Genomic DNA, 19226 nt, shown 5'->3' on the forward strand with positions numbered 1-19226 from the left:
ACTACTGTCTTTCTCGTCTTTTCCCAGAGTAACAGCCAAACATTGGCTAGCACTGCTTAGCCTTGCACGCATTCTTATTTTAAACTTAATCTGGAATTCATTGCAAACTGTTTGTGCGGGATATGAATGACAAGATTTTGTTTTTCTACAAGAGTTAGTAAAAACATCTCCAGTGTGATCAAATCTTCTTGCCAAACATCTGCAGTTTGGCAGTGTATACAGCACTATAATGACCAGACCTAATTCTTTTGAAAACCATACATCTTCCACAGGTCTCAACTTCATCAGACATCACCTAGACTCAGAGGCCAGCTGAATGAGGCCAGCACAAACAGCGGCCTAACTGGCTAAGATGATGGATCCATGGGGTCAGGAAAGCCAGAAGCAATGGAGCTGGAGAGGTACCTTTCATGTCCATTCACTGGAGGTGTGGATCTATTACATGGCGTTCCTCACATCAAGAAGCTGTCGATCAAAATCAGTACAGCTCTTCCTGCATCTGGAGCTTGTGAAGGACTTCTCAGTCATGCAGGACTCCTGTTCACTGCTGAACAGTTACAGCTTCACAGAAAGAACGTTGAGAGCAAACTGCTGCTGAAGCTTAACCATCACTTCACTGAGTGAAGAAATGGCACATTTTTGCTAAATATGCAGAAATAGATGCACACCCATACAATTTATGGTAAACTGAGCTCCCTTGTATGTACATATGTTGAAGATGCCTCGTTCTAATGTTTTCTCTGAGGCTGCTGTGGCATTTCGAGCAAAAATGAAAATAAAGTTGACAGCATATCGTGTCACTGGAAATTGTTTGCACTGTTTATATATTTATATTATTTACTGTAGGCATTGGTGAAAAAAGCTTTATGTTGTGAAAAACTGAAATCTGGAAATTAGAATTGTTGTGCCTTATTTTGTTGATCTTTGTACATATATTCCTGTTGAAAATACTAAAATCTGTATATTTATTTTTGTCTGATAGCATTTATTTAAAAAATAAATCAGACATTTCAAACAGTTACTCGCTACTTGAGTAGTCTTTTCACCAAGTACTTTTTTACTCTTGAGTAACTTTTTTGAAGACTACTTTTCACTTTTACTTGAGTAATAATATTTTATGGTCCAGTAATGCTACTCTTACTTGAGTACAATTTTTGGATACTCGACCCACCTCTGGTCTTCAGGCTTAGAAACTTGCGGATAATCTTTGTACACGGACTTCAGAGACACACAGATTTAATGAATAAACGGCACTACGTGGCAGCCTGAAGTTCTCACCCACCAGATGTTTACAGTTGTGACAGCCGCTCACAGCAAAAATGAAGGAAAACTGTTTCCATCAACGCTTCCTGTTGATCCCATTAGGTCAAATAACAACAACGCACCAGCTGATTTACCAAAACATCGCTTTATTGGACTCTTCATTTTAACATTTGTCACACACACGCAAACCAACACGGCACAAACCAACACACACACACACACACACACACACACACACACACACACACACACACACACACACAATACATTCTGGCTTACTATGGAGGTCAAATGAGACTCATCTAATTTGGCTCCAACAGGCATTCATAGTTGTAGTCCAACAACCCATCCTGTTTGTAGTTTTAAATGAGTGAGAGGGGAGCATGGCCTCATGGGAAATAATTTCAGCTCTGGGAAAAATCTGCATATAATGGAAGGAGACAAAAAGACCTGGTTTACAAACTTGGCTATTCCAAGTATAATCCCAGATTAACCAAATATAAAACCTGGGTTGTATCTGTGCTCTGACAGAAAGACTCATTAATTATTCTGACCAGTTTAAAATGTCAAGATTAACTTCACTGAATCTGAATAACAAAGACTAGTTTTGGCAGAGACTGTGGTTGTTTTTAGGCTTAGACTGAACCCAGATTTTATTTCTCTCAGAGCTGACATCACTTCCTCCACACGGCTTTAAATCCTCAGTGTCTGATGATGAGCAGTTTGCTGTTGGTGACCTCTGACCTCAGCCGCCTCTAATGAAGGTTACAAGGAGATGTGTCTATTTATGGCGGCTGCCCCTCCTCTTCATGGCCGCTGTGCACTGAGGGCAGTACCACTTCCCCTTCGGGGCCTCCGTCAGGCCAACACAGCCGTAGTGGAACCACTCGATCGGACACTGAGGACATACACAGACACGGTCAGCACATACACACAGACACCCGTTTCCACGGGTCAGAACCTGAAGGTAAAAGACTCACGTCTGTGTTGTCACAGCCGACCATCTCTCCATAAGAAACCTGAAACACAGAAGAGGAGTCACCATCATTCTATGAGGCCTCGTCAGTGATTGGTCCATCAGCAAACCTGATGTATGCGTGTATGTGTGTGTGTACCTGGTTACAGATGCAGTATCGGGGCTCGTTGGGGTCGTAGGTCCAGTCCACCTGACTGTTGGCCTCGGCTTCAGGCAGCACCGATGCCTGCTGGGAGAGCTCCTGAGCGAGCGCCGATGACGAAGAACAGGACGACAGTGAGGAGGAGGAGGACGACGAAGATGACTGATGGTTGGAAGACTTAATGCTGCTCCTGTAAAACAGAAGACGAGTGAGTGTTTATCCATGCTGAGCGCTGGAGGCAAGAAGCCAAGATGGTGGTCTTACTTGGACTTGCGTCCTCGAGAGTCAGAGGTGGTGCTGGGGGTGAGGGTCTGAGTGAGGGTGGAGGCAAGGGCGGAGGAGGAGTATCCGGCAGTGCTTTCCCGGGACAGAGCGAAGTCCCTGCCCAGCTGGAAGTCGTTGTTTTTGATGGCCTCATAGCTCGCTTTGAGGCTGGACGTCCGCCGGCCCTCCTTCATCTGCTCACATGGATACATCAGCAGTAAAACGTTTAGGTCATGCATGCATGCATGTTATACTCTGTATGATACTGTATGTGACAAATAATAAAGCTTGTTTGTTTTGTTTGTTTGTCAGTAACACAGACAAGCACATCCCGTAGCCGGATGTCAGATTTTCTACCATCTTTCAGTCCTTGAACTAACAAAATGTGATTCAAGATGTCTGATTTAAAAATTCTTTGACCTGCTCATCTCAGACTGACAGTTACTTGAAATTTCAGGTTTGAGTTATACCGGAAACCCAACTAACACAGCAGAGCTGAGGCACTGATGATGATGAACAGGATGTCTGCAGATGACTTCAGAGGTGATGGAGACAGATCAGCTGCTCATGCGTTCTCTGTGGAACAAACGTTTCTGGAAGCTGTCGCTTTTTTCAAAGAACCTTTAAAAGATTTTAACTGATCCAAAACGACAAGTTTGGCCTGCAGGTGAAAACACCTGAGAAACTCCACCCCTTCTCTAACTGGATGTTCTCTCACCTGAGCTGTGGCCTGCACCGCCTGGGCAGCAGCCATGGTGATGGCACCGGCTCCAGCTCCAGCTCCGGGCCCTGAGGACAGCGAGCTCAGGTTGTAGGCCATAGGCTGGGAGGAGTTGACGCTGTACGCATTGTTGGTGGACGAGGATGTGCTGTTGGTACGGCAGCCTGCCGAGGACACACAGGTGAGGCAGGCAACACATGGCAGGCGGTCAGAGTGCTCTGGTGAGGGTCGTGGCTCTTACCTGGCGTGTTCTCTTTGGAGGCGTCTGACGTGAGCGTGGACAGCAGAGCTTCAGACTTGAACTTCTTCTCTGGGACGTGTTCTGTGGTGTGGTGGCTCGGAGCGCTATATTTTCTCTCTGAGAGCACACAAACATGCAGTTAGCTGACACTTCCTGTTTCAAACTGAAAACAACACAATACCATCATCATGTCCCGCCCCAAATTCATCTGAGGTTCACACTGCTTCAATCTGACACCATGTTTATGTTTGCTGCTGTTACCATGGTGAACCATGGTGTGGCCAAGAGTGGGTGATTTCAGTCGGTTAAATCAGTGTGGACAACTCAGAGAGGCTCACTGTGCTTATGTCACAGCTTCCGCATCAACTCAAATGATCCCGAATGACCTCAGCAGGTAAGGTCTAACGAGAACAAGTATCGTGACGCTAAACCTTTAAAAGTTGCTAACAACAGCACGAGGACGAAGCCAGAGAATGAGGTTAGTGTGGTCTAAAACCCAGGTTATCACTGCAGTTCAGGTTGATGCGTGATGTGTGACATCAGCAACTGGGAACACCTCCCACCTCGTTTACATCAGCATGACCGCTGCATGTTTCTGTATTCTAACATTTTAACAACTATTAATCATCCTCAAAAAAATATTTTTATTTCTCATTCTCAGATGAACGACTACACGCCTCTGAAGACGCTTTCAGGGATTCATATGCATGGATTAGGTGGTCAATCAGTATGGATCAGGAAAGATGCAGGCGATGATCCAGACAGCAGACAAAAAACAGATCTGGTGTTGCTGTGTACTCACTCTCTGTGGCGGCGTGTGAGTGAACGTGGTGGTTGTTGACAGGCTGAGACGGGCTGTCCATCTCCAACGATCCTGAGCACAGATGTGTGACAGGAAGTCAGGCACACGTTACAGGAAGTCTAACATTCCCCTGCCGAATACAACCAAAGAGCTACTCACGTCTCTCAAGGATCTCAGTGATGCCAGCGTTGTCAGCCTCCAGCTCCATCTTGAACTTGGCCAGTTCCTGGTCCAGTTTACGCAGGTGTCGGTCCACCTGAGACACAGAGGATCAATGAGGTCAACAACGAAAACCAATTTTAAACCAATCAAGCAGCTTTTCTGTGACACATGAATAATCTTTAAGTGTTGGGCTGATGGATGTCTGGATGTGTTAATAATCACACAGATGCCCCCAAAAGTTGATTCTTTTCATCTGGACGTAGCATTTTCAATGGGAGAAATGTTTCATCACTCATTCAAGTGACTTCTTCAGTCTCAGCTGACTGCAGGTTTCCCCAATCTCATAAACAGTACATTTGCATTATGACTGAAACTAACACCACTGAAGGAACAATGGGCTGGAAGGTCAGTTCCTTGGCCATTAATATGCAAATTCTCATAACCCTTGATCAACATTGACTGATCAAATCTCACAGATGAGTGATCAATCTAACCAATCAGTGATTTATAACTGAAGGGTCTGAGTTTAGCTGGTATCTTTCAGTGATAGTGACCATGCTCTCAGACTGCAGGAAAAGTAACTCCTTGTGCTTTTTTAGTGGCTCTTCAAGGTTCTTTCTGCCCTCTAGTGGCGGCTGTGTGGAATAACTGAGGGTTCCTCTGAGATTTCTACACGTTAAAGCTGTTAAAGCCTAAATGTGCACCTTTGCCATTCTGTGATCACCTGAGTGACACCTGAAGGAAACCTTTACTCACCAGGTCATAGATCTGATTGGCCAGCTGGACTTTCTCATCTGCATCTTCCAGAGCTTTGTAGTAATCCTAAGAACACACACAGGTTTAACCCAAAAACCCAAGACACACACCACCCACCCACCCACCCACCCACCCACACACACACACACACAGAAACGAGAAGAATCCGCCACCTCTGACCTTTTTAATGACCTCCATCTGCTCCTCTCTCCACTCTGGTTTGTTCTTCTTGGCGTTGACGAAGAACTCGATGACCTTCTGCTCCAGCTGATCCGTGGCATCTGAAGGAACAAACAGGAAAGGACGTGAGAAAACGCAGCACTCAGCATTTTACCATCACGTGTGCAAAGTCTGACTGCGGCCCTCCCTCAGGTGTTTCCTCTCTGTTGGTGAACTGCAGATTTATTCTGAGCCTGGGGATCACCTTTGGACTGTAGTTCTAATGAAATCAGAGCTGAGGACTCACCTGGTCCACACTAACCTGAGTGTGACTCCCTCAGGTGATTTGTTTTTGAGTGTTCCCTGCCAGCTGAAACCTGCAGCAGTGAGTGTGCCATGTGTGGATAATATTTGTTAGATTTTGTTGATTCGTGATTGGATACGCTCTGCAGTATAAATGTGCAGTATAAATAAAGTTTGATTAAAACTTTATTTCCCCAGCTCTCACTCAGTGAGTGCTCCTGTTATGTCACAGATCTGTGCCTCTGAACCAATGTGACTAAAGCTGAAGCAGTTTCATCATCTATTTGCAGCAACAAAAACATAGTATTCCAGAAACATGCTTTGCTAATTCCAATCAGTGCATCCAACATTACCTGCCCGAAACCGGAAGTGGCGTCATCTTCGCAGAAAATACGGTTTTTTCCTATAGAATACGCTGGTGGTTTTTAAAATTCATTTTTAAGTTTATGGCTTTCTGTACAGTTTCTGGGATGCTAAGAACTCAAATTACACTGCTGGAAATAGCTCATGCTGTTTTTTGCAAATTTGCATTACAATAATTATTTTCATTTTTCCTACAGTATATAAAAATCTGTGTATGTCAAAAATAAAACTATGAATACACTCAAAATAGATTTCCTGTGGTTGGAACCTATTTTGCGCAACTTTTTTGCATTTACAGTTTTGAGGGATATACCCCTGAAATTTCTCTAACTAGAAATATGTGTAAAAAACAAACAAGCAAAAAACAATGTTACATTTTTTTTGGTAGTTTTATTGCACTTTTTTGCAATTCATGTAGTTACTATAGCAAATTGAAATACTCCCAAAAAATATCACTACACCATCTAAAAATATATAGATAAGCTCTGGTGGACTTGGTTCTATGGTAGGTCTTAAACGGGTTAATATCCTGAGGTTTAAACAGATAGAAAAATGACAGCAAAGTGTCCAGCAATACTGGCCCTGTATTTATTTGGTATCAGATCAATACTTAAATCTGCAGTATCACACAGCACTAGCGCCCAGCACAGGCTCATTCAGAGTATCCCTAACACTCATTTATTATTACACCTTTCAGAGTCGCGTTTATACCATTGTTACAACATTGTTCTTTTTCTGGCTGCACACACAAGCGTTTAGAAAGTGGTTTAATTGATCTAACTCTAAGTCCAATTAAATTTGTGTCAGTGATTGAAACAAAATATTTTAGAGGAAATGATTACTATTTTAATAATCCTTCATTTTAAATTTCAGTTCAAAATTATTTAGTTTGTTCAGCAACTTCATAATTTATCAAAACATATTTTACTAAAACCTTTTTTTAATTTAAACTTAAAAAAAATAGATATTTACAGAAATCCTATTAAATAATCTCAGTTTAGACCAAAGAAAACTGATTATTTTTTATTTATAAAGTGCTAAAATAGTGATTAGGACCTCCTGTGAGCGTCTAACAGCGATAATCATTTTAAAGTTGCTTTATTAGCAACTTGACTTTTAATGTGCATGAATGTGAACTTTCGGATCGGCAGTAATAAAGGGGAGGGGGCCCTGTGGGTGGATGTGACCCTGCAGGTGGTTGCTGCGCTGCAGTATCGTGCTGGTATCTACTGGGTTTCAGCCCGTTAGCCGCCTCTGCTAACGTGTGCTAATTAAGTAAGCGCCATTGGGCGGTCATCAGCGCCGGGACGCGGCTCTGTTGCTTGGACAGTCCCAGCAGGGCTGCCGCTATGTGTGCATGCCGCAGCGCGCGTGTCCCCGGTGTGTGGCGCCGTTGGCGGCAGGGTTGTACGTACTCTGAACCTGCAGGTCCATCTCCCTCATTTCCGTAAACCTGTCGCGGAGATCCATGGGTAGCTGCTCGATCACTGCCAGGAGAAGAAAAGGCGGTTACCTGCTAGCACGGCTAGGCTAACTGCCGGAGCCGACCTGGCCGGAAAATAACACCCATTTAACGCGCAGCAGAGCCCTGTGACACCGCTGCCGCTTCGGTGCAGTCCCATACTCACTCTCCAGGTAGTCCTCCAGGTACAACATCGTGTTTAATTTAAGGTGTCAGTCGTTTTCGCCGACAATTCTCTGCTTTCAATATGGCGCCGCCTGCCAACGTCTGCTCAGAAAAAAATACCCAGAAAAAAGGAGGTCACAGATGCTGACGCAAGCGTCTGCCCGCGCTCTGATTGGTTCACATACAGGCAGGCGTTGACAGGACAGATGCATCATGGGAATTGTATTTATATTTACACTTCTTTACGTCTTTTATGCACTACTATAGTAATCCTTTATTTATTTATTTGAAAATAAAAAGCAAGAGGGGTGTTTTTCTCAAGCCTTGTAAACTATTTCATTTCGACTGCACATTTACACAAAGCTTTTGGACATTTTTTTTACCTGAAAAATTGCATTAATGACCAGCTGAAAATTATATTTACTTTTCTACAAGAATATGTGGACAGAAACAACTAAAGAGATTAAGAATAAATCCATCTCACCATTTCTGTTCAGATATGTTTGCTAATGTATTAAATATTAGATTTGTGCGTTGTGGTACTAATTTAACACATTTAAAGTATGTGGACAAACAATATAAGCTGTGTGGTAACTTCTGTCCACATACGCTTGTGTTTTCACACATGTTCAGCTGTTAATTAAACATATCCCACTTCATGCGACTATAATTATTCATGAACCGAGCAGTGATTCTATTTTAATGATCATATATTAATTATAAGTTCTTATCAGTGATTTTAATAACTGTAAAATGAGTGCACGTGTTAGCCTATATACTTTGGGGTATATATATTGTTTTAGATTAGTGTTATAAGAACCATCCATTTACCATTTAGACAGCCAGTCACATGCGTTCACATTATTTTGATTACAAGTGTGAGCAGAAAAACAAACAAGCAGCCTAAATGGCCAAAATTATGTAGACACAAACGACATGTCTTACTGTATTTCCGTGGAAGTTTATGTCCACATTCTTTTGTCATACATTTTTCTTTCTACGAGTTTATGTTCAGTTTCCGGCAGTGTGTAACATAATAATATATGTGCAAATAGTCAGAAAGTATGTGGAAAATAATTACAAGGTAGCCTAAAGTAAGTTTCCACATAATTTAGGGACAAAAAGTGCTACTGCAAAGAGTTTATGACCAGAACTATGTGGACAAACACTCCAAGCGCTGTGTGTGTTTCCTGCAGCTTCATCCTCTCAATCTCGGCCTGCTGACCCCACGGTTGTGCGGCTGGAGGCGGACACATTCCTCTGTCCTCCCCCCGGACACTGTGAGAGAGGAGGCGGAGCTGCTGCTGCTTTAATTAGTGAAGAAGGAGCAGCAGGAGGAGCAGAGGAGCGGACGGTTCGGATTGTTACGCAGCAGACTGACGGAGCTGTGTGTGCGTGTGTGTATTCGTGTATCCGGTGACAGTCTGGAGGTGTGCGGACAGCGGTGACCGGTTCGGAGCGTGCGCAGTGAGGACCACCTGCTGCTGGTCACCGAGCGGGCCAGGGCGCGCGGGGACGGAATGCGGGTTTCACGCACGGAGCACGCGCAGTTCCTGAGCGCTCCGTGCTGTGTGCGTGCAGCGAGCATGTTGCCATGGTGCCCCGGGCTCAGATGAGCGGCACGCGGAGGAGCTCCGGTCGGGATGGCTCGCGAGGACGCGGTGAGGTGTCTGCGCTGCCTGCTGTACGCGCTCAACCTGCTGTTCTGGGTGAGAGGAGCGGGCACGCGCACGACTACAAGAGTGTAATTGCCCTTTAATGATCAGCGTGTTTGAGTCATTATACTAAAGCAGTCAAACAATGCAGTATTTTACTGCAGTAACTGTAGGTACTATGTCTAGTGGTAGTTGTTTGTATGAAGTACTGTGTTTAGTGGTAGTTCTGTGTACAGAGTACTGCGATTAGTGGTAGTTCTGTGTACAGAGTACTGCGTTTAGTGGTAGTTCTGTGTACAGAGTACTGCTTTTAGTGGTAGTTCTGTGTACAGAATATTGTGTTTAGTGGTAGTTCTGTGTACAGGGACAGGCGGCGCTGGGGTGAAGCAGGCCGGGTGTTCCTCGCTGCCTGCTTCACATTCTCAGATGTTATTATAGGCAGCAGAAACATATCCATGTGTTTATTTCTGTGTGTCCAGCTGATGTCAGCATGTGTGCTGGGAGTGGCGGTGTGGATCCGTGACTCTCTCAACACCGTCCTCACCCTGACGGCCCACACCAGGTGAGTCTGACCTGGCTTGCAGCTCAGGTATCAGAGCCAACCAGGTGACAGCACCTGAAAGTTTTAATCATCTTTATCTGACACACCTTGTCTCTGATAGATGATCCAGATGTGAACTAAACAGCTGCTTTGTGAAGCTCGGAGCATGGAGGCTAATTCGTGTGTGTGTGTGTGTGTGTGTGTGTGTATGCAGGTTGGAGGAAGCTGCCGTCCTCACGTACTCTCCAGCTGTTCACCCCGTCATTGTTGCCGTGTGCTGCTTTCTCATCATCGTGGCAATGGTGGGGTACTGCGGCACGCTCAGGTGTGACCTGCTGCTGCTCTCCTGGGTACGAATGCTCACATCACACACTTCAGAAAGGATTTTTACTTTAACCAAAGGCGACATTTATCTCAGATTTTACAATCAGAAGCAGGAAGTCCATGTCCTGGATTCAGCTGACATTTAACAAGAAACAGTTTCTGAGTGCTCTGACACATTTGGAAAAGCACAGATGAAGTCTCTGTTTTGAATCAGCCAGCAGAGGAAACATTTTTAGCTGCTCTGACTGTTGGTCAGTGTGTTACCTGTATGTTAGCATGACTGTTGGTCAGTGTGTTACCTGTATGTTAGCATGACTGTTGGTCAGTGTGTGTTGGCGTGACTGTTGATCAGTGTGTTAGCTATGACAGGTCTACACTGAGACTGATATCATGACACAAGCACCCGCGGCTCCCACCTTCCTGTGGCGGGGTTAAGGTTCAGTGGCATTTTGCGTACACAGTGAAGTGGGAACATCAGAAACCTGGAGCTGATGTCTCTGAACCTGAAGCCCTATGAGCACTGAGGCAGACTCACCTGAGCTTCATCATAATGACACACTCCTCAGGTAGACTGATCTCTTATCAACTGGTTCTGCTGCAGCCTATCAGAGCATCATCTGCTCACCAGCTGCTAAACAAGGTGAAGAGGTCAGCCTCCACCTCCACACGCTCCACCCGCCTCACACACCTCCATATGGGAGGATTGAGCTCAGTCCAGAGTCCACCACTGTCAGCAGGTGTGCAGGTGTATGATGTCTCACACACACAGCCTACTCTGGACTCTCAGGTAGAGCCCACAGAGGTCACACTGTCCACCTAACTGTGTGTTTGAGCTACACCACCTGTTTTCTGTGCTCTGATTAGGCGGGACCAGGTGTTGGGTGCCCCATTGTTCCCAACAGGTGATAAGATTGTCTCCGAAAGATGAGCTGCTGAGAGGAGCTTCAGTCTGCTACAGGGACTGCCCCAGGGCATGATGGGAACCCGCTCAGCCAGTTCCAACACACACACACACCTCAGTTAGCTGTGAGATTACATAACAGTAGAAGTCTCTCATGTTTGTGAGTGAGTAGGTTATTCAGGTGGACAAGAAGATAAAACCAGCTTCAGACATCACACATTACTGTGCTGCTCAGGGTTAAGAGCTGCAGACACCTCGGGGCTGTCACTGAGGGAGAGGACGAGGTCAGCTTCATGCCTTTTTGACAGAAAGGTTTTAGGTTGATTATCAGACTAAACTCGTCTCCGCCTGTGTTTCAGTACTTCGGCAGTCTGTTGGTGATCTTCTGTGTGGAGCTGGCCAGTGCTGTGTGGACCTACGAGGAGGTGAGAACATTGAAGCTTTGAATCCCTGAACATGTCATGTAGTCAGACGTGAATGTGTTTAACCAACAAACCATCAGAGCAGGTAAAATTATAATCGTGATTCATAACTGAGCCTCTGTTCATGTGAAATTCTGCAGCTTTTTCTCACTGACTGATCGTGATAGTAACGAGTTTGTCAGTACGGAGTTACGGCGGTGTCGCACACATGCAAGTGTTTCCGTCCTAAACGGATCATTTCTCGCCTCATGCACCGGCTGGACTCCAGTCTCTAATAATAATCAGGAATCTCAGACTTGTCCGGCTCCTCTTTCAGCGCTGCCGCGACACGCCCGTCACCTCACACCCACCTGCAAAGTACTCAAATACATCTACTCCAGTACTGCAGGGTACATTACCTGCAGTAGTTTGTAGTTTCAGTGAGTGTCAGACTCACGCTAACAATAACAAAATAAATATTGGAGGCTTGCTCCTCTGGGAGAGCTCAGAGAGCCTTGAGTAGCGCTTTCTGACTCATTTCTTACAGCCTGAGCTTTTCCTGCTGATTTCTCAAAGTTCTCAAAGTTTCAGGTGATCTCCAAACATTTTCAAATGAGCCAATCAGATTTTAGGGGTGACAGAATATGTTCTTTCGTTTGTTGTTTATAAAGTTTCATTTTGAATGCTGTCTTTGAAGCACAGCAGTTTGAGCCTGGCTTTGAACTCTGACCTCAGGCTCAGTTTATCTCTGCATTAGCTGCCTGCAGGGGGTTGTGGGTATTGTAGTAGTGAAGGTTTTACTTTTTTCTTTATCAGTCGAGCAGACACTCACACATGGACCTCAGGTTGGTCCCTGTTTGGGGGGTTGCAGTAAAAACCTGAAGTCCTGAGTGTGTGAGGCCTGTGGGTTTGTCATGTGGAAAGTGGCTGGAATTTTTGCAGTACAGAGGAGGAGGAAGGTAAAATCAGAACGAAACAAAAGCCAAAACAGTGCAGAAGAACTGGACAAAGGACACGAGTAGACTGAGATGATAAATACCGGAGGTAATGAGGCTAGCAGAAGGAACAGCTGGCAGTAATCACAGGACGAGGCAGGGGAAGTAAATACAAAGCACAGCTGACAACAGACTACCAAAGATAAAATGAGTAAACAGGCGACAGACTCACACATTTCACAAAAGTGAAATAGCTCAGACAGCGGGGTACACATAGGAATAAACTACACAACAACCAGTGTTGGGAAGGTTACATGTAAAATCTATTCCAGTACAAATTACAGAATATAGGCCCAAAATGTAGCTTGTAACGTATTTTGTTAAGTTACTCAATGTAACGTATTCTGAATAGATTACTTGATATATTGTCATGCTTTTTAAAACTACATGAATGAAGGATACTTGCCACTGAGCTAACATTCTTAGCTGGCGTTAGCTGAGGTTCGTTCAGACTGTTAGACTTGATGGATAGCATTAGCAACCTGGTAGCTGCAAATAATCATGTGCAGCTCTGAAAGCAATAGCAACTAGATTTTTAAATCTTAGTATAAAATGAGTAACAGTAGGGTGGAGATTAGATAAGGCTGCACTTTTTGCAGGGATCTTGTGTAGAAAACTATTTCTGTATGACTATGTTTTCTTTCTGTCTGCTTTCAGAACTGCACATGATTATTAGCATCTAGCAAGTTATAATGCAGCCTTCAGTAAATTAATAAATCACACAGCAATAGTGCATCGAAGATACTGAAGTGGCACATAACCCAGGTAGCTACCGCATCTAAAACAAGGTAGTTGCAGTAGGCTAAGGTTAGTTTTTAAAAAAGAACTTACTTCCGGATGTTTCTTTAGGTTGGAGGCGGAGTCTTTTCACACTGAGAGTAGCTTGGTTGGTGGCAAATAGAGTTTGCATTGCTCGGTCAGATTTCGCCCATCCCTTTCGTCTTTAAATGTGACGTGGTGTCGGAATTTCAAAGTAAGAAATGCATTTTGCCCATGCACTGCTGGCTGTGTTTGTGTAAGTGACACCACCAACATTAACAGGACGCTTACATTAGAGCCTCTTAGAGCCTCCTTTCCTGCAATGCGTTTAATTACCAAAATTAGAGAGTGGATAAAGAGGGGATAGCCTAACATATGAAACAACGTAACTGTATTCTAATCATTACCTATATAAACGGTAACTGTAATGGAATACAGTTACTCATATTTTGTATTTTGATATGTAACACCAGTACAGGCATTCCGATACACCCCAACACTGACAACAACCAAACTCTAGCTTGCTCAGCACAGCGGTGAACCACACTGATCCAACTGACAACCAACAGAACATTAAATACTGTTTCAAAGACCACCACAAAGCCTGGGTCCAAACCCAGAATGACCAGCTGACGTATGTTCATATGTTATGAAAGGAGCGTGATGGAGAATACACCGCAGCTCTGTTTCCTTCATCCTGAACCTGAACTTCAGTTTCCTGTTTTTGACCAATCAGGAGCCACGGGTGTGTGACTCATGTTTCTCCATGGGGAACAAGCTGTAATGTTTCCAGCAGTGAGCTACACCCGTTTAAGATCTTATTTTTACTTTTGTTTCACTGTAATTGACATGGTGTGTGTGTATGCGTGTGTGTGTGCATGTGTGTGTGCGTAGCCCTCAGTGCAGCGCTCTGACATGATCAGCCTGAAGTCTCGAATGCCAAACTACGGTCTGCAGCGTTACCAGTGGCTCACGCACACCTGGAACAGCTTTCAGACTGAGGTAACACACACACACACGCACACACACACACACACACACACACACACACACACACACACACACGGTGTGGTCAGGTGACCTGTGTACTCACAGATGTTTCTTCACCTGGCCTCAGTTTAAATGCTGCGGTGTCATCTACTTCACTGATTGGCTGGAGATGACTGAGATGGAGTGGCCACCTGACTCCTGCTGTTCCAATCAGTATCCAGGCTGCGCTCGCCATGCCCACTACCACGACCTTAGCGACCTCCACCAAGAGGTGAGCCACAGCGGCTTCTCACTGGACAGAAACATCAGAGGACACGCCCTCTGATGACCCAGCTGCTCTTAAATCCTCCTCCTCTTACATGTGTGTTGTGTGTTTGTTTTAGGGCTGCGGTCCAAAGATCTACACCTTCATCCGTGGGACGAAGCAGTTGCAGGTGTTGCGTTTCCTGGGCGTGTCCATCGGTGTGGCTCAGATCATCGCCATGGCGCTCACTCTCACACTCCTCTGGGCGCTTTATTATGGACGGAAGTCTCCAGAGCCGGACATGCCCACACTGCCGCCACCGGATGACCCCGACCCTGACACAGCAGCACATGCAGCCTCGGCGGACGCTTTAAAGTCGGGCTGCAGCCGCTCAAATAAAGGCTGCACCAACATGGCTGCCACCACACCGAAACAGCAGTTTGAGATGGAGCGACTTCACGCTGCCGCCTAAAAAGCTTCGTCCGGCTTGTCCAACACCAGACAACCTTTACTCAGTGAGAACACGAGCACCGGCAGCTTCAGAGCAAAGCCACACCCCCCGATGACCTCCTGACATCGCTGCAGCTCCAATCATCACAGAACAAAATGCGTGTCAGCGCGTGCCTGTAGCTGATAGAGAGGACTCATCATCAGTTTTATGTTAAAATTTAAGTCCTGAAGTTAAACTCTGGACTTCCTGTTTAAATAAGGCAGGTCATGTGCTTTTTCTACAGGAAAACAGGAAAATAATCTTTTATTTTTACAGTCTTGCTCTATCACATCCTCTAAACCGCACCACTGGATTATTGTTGATATCAGATGTACATGTGTGCAGCCTCTCAGCTTCCAGTTGGTCAGAGTGAAGGCGTTCCCACTCTTACAGTCTGACAGCTGATCTGATGGTGATGGGTGTAGCTGCTGCTCTGTTCGTGCTTCTCTCTGTGAACTGTGAGTCATCTGAAGAACAGACTGTAAACTGAGTATGGACAGAATGGTGACTTACTGCAGGTCTGGAGGAGACAAGTGAGACAGGTGAGGAAGAGAGGAGGCTGTTCCTGTCAGACATCGTGAACTCTAAAGGAGCTGATTTTGTTCTTCGGGATGATGAAGTCAGAGAACATGTTAGAGAACAGACTTCCTCCTGTTTGGACTCCCCGCCTCTAATGAGACCAAACATATGGACACAGCCGGCTGGAGACGGACTCCAGATATTTTCCTGACAGCTGTGTCAGGAGCCACTGGAACATTAGATGACTTTTGAATTGGATTATTTATGGAGCTCTCTGAGAGACTGTACACCCACAGGAAGTGTGAGAGTCTGTGCATGCTGTTGGATATTTATTGTTTGTTATTACAGCGTTTTCACTGGAATAAAACGAAATATTAAAGCTGTTTGAGACGGACGGCTTCTCCTCTGCACTTTAATGGCTCCTTACTGTAACAGCTGGGACTAAAGTGACCTCCCTGCTTTGTTCTGATACTCATGTGAGAGCATCTGTGGACGACCCAACTCTCACAAACTGTTTGCTGTGATGATATTTCAGATTATTGAGATGGGGCGATGTGGGAGGAGCTTCTGGATTTGGAGTGAAACCTGTGACATTCCTGCAGCTGCTGGGAGAAAGCGGAGACGGTAACACGGATACAGGGCGTCAGCTGCTTGCAGTGAAAAGCTCTCAGACCGGCTCACTTTACTCGCCACGTCTATTTTTATATCACACGGCTTATCGTACACTCATCTGATCATTGTGTAGTTTCACAGCATTTCACGTATTACACAGTCCTCTGAGACTCTCTCTGATCGAACACCGCTCTCAGATCAAAACCACGTCAAACTCGTGTTTCCTTGTGTTTGATGAGTCGTGTGATTCAGCGTGCGACAAACTGAACTTCATCTTTGTCTGAGCTTTTTACTCACAAACCTACGCACCTGAACCCAAGCCTGTCCCTTCAAACAGAGACAAGACCGGCTCATAAATCATTCTGTCTGTCCTGTGGCCCTGTGGGTTATATTCAGTGTGTTTCACAACCTGCTGTGAGGCTGTGGATAGGCTAGCATTTGTGTCAGTGTGGTCACATGACCAAGTGTGAAAGGCACATCTGGAGAGCTGTTCCTTTCACACTTAGTCATGTGACAACACTGACATGATGGCCATGACCATGGAGCTCTTCATATCTGGAGCTTGAGTCAGCACATTTATGGATATATGACAGCAGAAGCATCCCGACCCCACACAGGGGTTGCTCTGAGGGGCAGGCAGTACTATCAGCAGTGCAGTGTGAAGACTCAGAAATGCGTCAGTTCCTGTTTTAAACCGTACACGTGCACACACGCATCACTCAGTGTTTGTATAAAAGAACACGCTCACAGAGACGTCTGTCATCTTTTATCATTTTCTGTGTTTAGTCCTCAGTGAAGAGCTCCTCAAGGTGTTCAGGCCAAAAGAGTCTCCCAGCATCCCGAGTACATTTTTAAAGGTTCCAGGGGCACCACGGGATGCATAGCAATATCTGCTCTTATTTTAGATTCTATGTTTAGTTTAATATTGGGCCATGTGCCACCTGTGCGTAAGAGAGTTTTGTGATTTTCAATATTACTGAATAAACAACTGGTTGGTCTGAACCTCAGGAAGCCTCCAGCTGCTGCTGGCCATCACAGTAACGACTGACTGTGAGTTCCAGGGGAACAGGATCTGCTGCGGTGGAGCAGCTGATGCTCATAGAGGAGCAGTTGTTCCAGTGGTGGCTGGTTTGCAGCTGCAGACAGTCTGAAGCTGGTATAAAAGTGATGTGGTGCTGAATCCAACCATCACCTGCTCTGTACCTGTCCATCGCACACCCACCTGTTTAACCTGCACTCATCTGCCTTGTATAGTCATGGTTACTTTGAATAACACTAAATTATATTTCATTTTTTTTAAGATGTTCCATATTAAGAATGGAACTCTGGCAGCACATAATTCACACCTGAATTATGTTTATTATTCAAACATAATTCAGGTGTGACGCAGTAACTCAGCTCAGCTTCAGATGTAGAACAGCAGCAGTGGAAACACTGGGACTCAGAGGCCAGGCCCTGAAGTCTAACACAGTGTGCGTGGTAGGATCGGATAGTTGCACTTCCAGCACTGATGTTACTGATATGGCAGAAACAGGATGTCACAGAAATGACCTTTCCCAGCTGTCCATGTTTGGGAGTCGTTCCCAGACCTCCCACAGCTGGACATATTCTGGATTCCTGCTCTCTGACTCTGCATGGGAGTATAGTGTCACATGATCTCTGGAGCCATGTGTTTACATACAGTCTGTATGCAGCGCTCACACTGTTAGTGTTCGTGCTTCATTTATGTATTTATTCAACCCCAGTTCCAAACAGCTGGGATGCTGTCTGTTTGTATTTCTGTCTAAATCATAAATACAAACAGAATGTGATGGTTTTCAAACCTCATGAGCTCATTTTATTCACAACACAGAAACATCACACGTTTAAACTGAGAAAAGGAACCATTTTAATTAAAATATTAGCTTGTGTAGAATCTCATGGCAGCGACATGGCAGTGAAGTAGGACGGGACTATGTTTCCTCTCTAACATCAGTCTGTGATGGTTTGTCAGCTGAGGAGAGCACCTCTTCTGGTCTGATGGAGCCTTTCCAGATGTGCCAGCTGCCAGCCTCATAGGCACTGATGATGGAGCCATGATGGTGCACACATGAACCTGCATGTGTGGAAGGCACGGTGAACTGAGTTGCACAAGGAGATTTCTCCAGATGATCTGAATCTTGTGATGTTGTCATGTAGTGTTGTTGAGGATGTTCACAGTGAGAAACATTATTCTGAAAATGTTCCATAGATTTTTTTCGTACATGTGTGAACCTCTGCTTCTCCAAAACGCCCTTTAGACCGAGTCGTGTTACAGACCTGCTGCCAACTAACCTGATTAGTTACGCAATGTTCCTCCAGCATTTTTCAGTATCCACCTTTTTCAGTTTAAACGTTTATTTAATGTTTAAATATGTTTTCTATGTTCTGGAGTGAATACAAATTGAGTTTGAGATTTGCAAATAATTTTACGGTTTCTTTAGGTTCAGTTTGAAGCATCAACTCTAATTTGCACAGATAATAAGTTCATGTATGTGATGCTGATGGTTTCTGCAGACAGAAGCTGAGTGACTGATGATGTGCATGAGAGAACATAAAAGCTTTGCTCAGTAGAAGATGTGTTGTATGAATCTGATCATATTTATTCTTCAGAGATCTTCTGCAGGCTTCAGGCTGCAGACAGAAACATGATTCAGCTGCTTCTCTGTAACTTTCCAACATGGTGTTTCTCTCTGACTCCCAGTGGGGTAAACAAAGGTCTCCAGCACAACCAGAAAACTCATTTGTTGATGCTGGGAGGAAGTAAAGCCTGGACAGCTTCCTGCTCTCTGTGTCTTCCTCTCTTTTCTCCTGTGGGTTGTGCACAAACTCAGATTTCTAAATTAGGAGAAAACTACTGTCACCACACTGATGTGTGAGTGACCTTCTGCAGCAGCCGGCCCTCTTACTTCAGAAGTGCCCTGCTTCCTCTCAGAGATACTCTGGATTTCTCTCTGAACACTCACAGCTGTAAACACACCCACATCCACAGTTGCTC

The 19226-nt window shown here is 45.0% G+C and overlaps 2 protein-coding genes across 3 annotated transcripts; one reads left to right on the top strand and one right to left on the bottom strand.

Annotated features, from left to right (window-relative positions):
* Window positions 1-1385: 1385 nt before the first annotated feature.
* On the bottom strand, window positions 1386-7938 carry ing3 (inhibitor of growth family, member 3). The gene is made up of 12 exons (XM_086269427.1): window positions 7781-7938; window positions 7568-7639; window positions 5508-5608; window positions 5328-5393; window positions 4569-4665; window positions 4410-4481; window positions 3608-3724; window positions 3364-3530; window positions 2646-2839; window positions 2379-2571; window positions 2244-2282; window positions 1386-2161 (listed from the first exon to the last, which is right to left on the bottom strand). Exons 1-12 carry the CDS (start codon window positions 7806-7808, stop codon window positions 2045-2047), a joined length of 1263 nt encoding a protein of 420 aa, XP_086125553.1. The 5' UTR covers window positions 7809-7938; the 3' UTR covers window positions 1386-2044.
* Window positions 7939-8650: 712 nt separating this feature from the next.
* tspan12 (tetraspanin 12) lies at window positions 8651-18717 on the top strand. 2 transcript variants are annotated; one of them, XM_086269513.1, is made up of 7 exons: window positions 8651-9523; window positions 9914-9996; window positions 10190-10325; window positions 11560-11625; window positions 14250-14357; window positions 14473-14616; window positions 14729-18717. In XM_086269513.1, the coding sequence occupies exons 1-7, from the start codon at window positions 9374-9376 to the stop codon at window positions 15059-15061; spliced, it is 1020 nt and encodes a 339-aa protein (XP_086125639.1). In that variant the 5' UTR covers window positions 8651-9373; the 3' UTR covers window positions 15062-18717. The 2 variants fall into 2 exon arrangements, with proteins under 2 accessions (XP_086125639.1, XP_086125640.1); XM_086269514.1 differs by having other exon boundaries at window positions 8655-9488.
* Window positions 18718-19226: the final 509 nt, after the last annotated feature.

This window comes from Aulonocara sp. 'chitande type north' Nkhata Bay, linkage group LG17, assembly GCF_057382095.1.
Source record: "Aulonocara sp. 'chitande type north' Nkhata Bay isolate Kocher_YH1m ecotype deep benthic linkage group LG17, A_spYH_male_GT1.1, whole genome shotgun sequence".
Classification (NCBI taxonomy): Eukaryota; Metazoa; Chordata; class Actinopteri; order Cichliformes; family Cichlidae; genus Aulonocara; species Aulonocara sp. 'chitande type north' Nkhata Bay.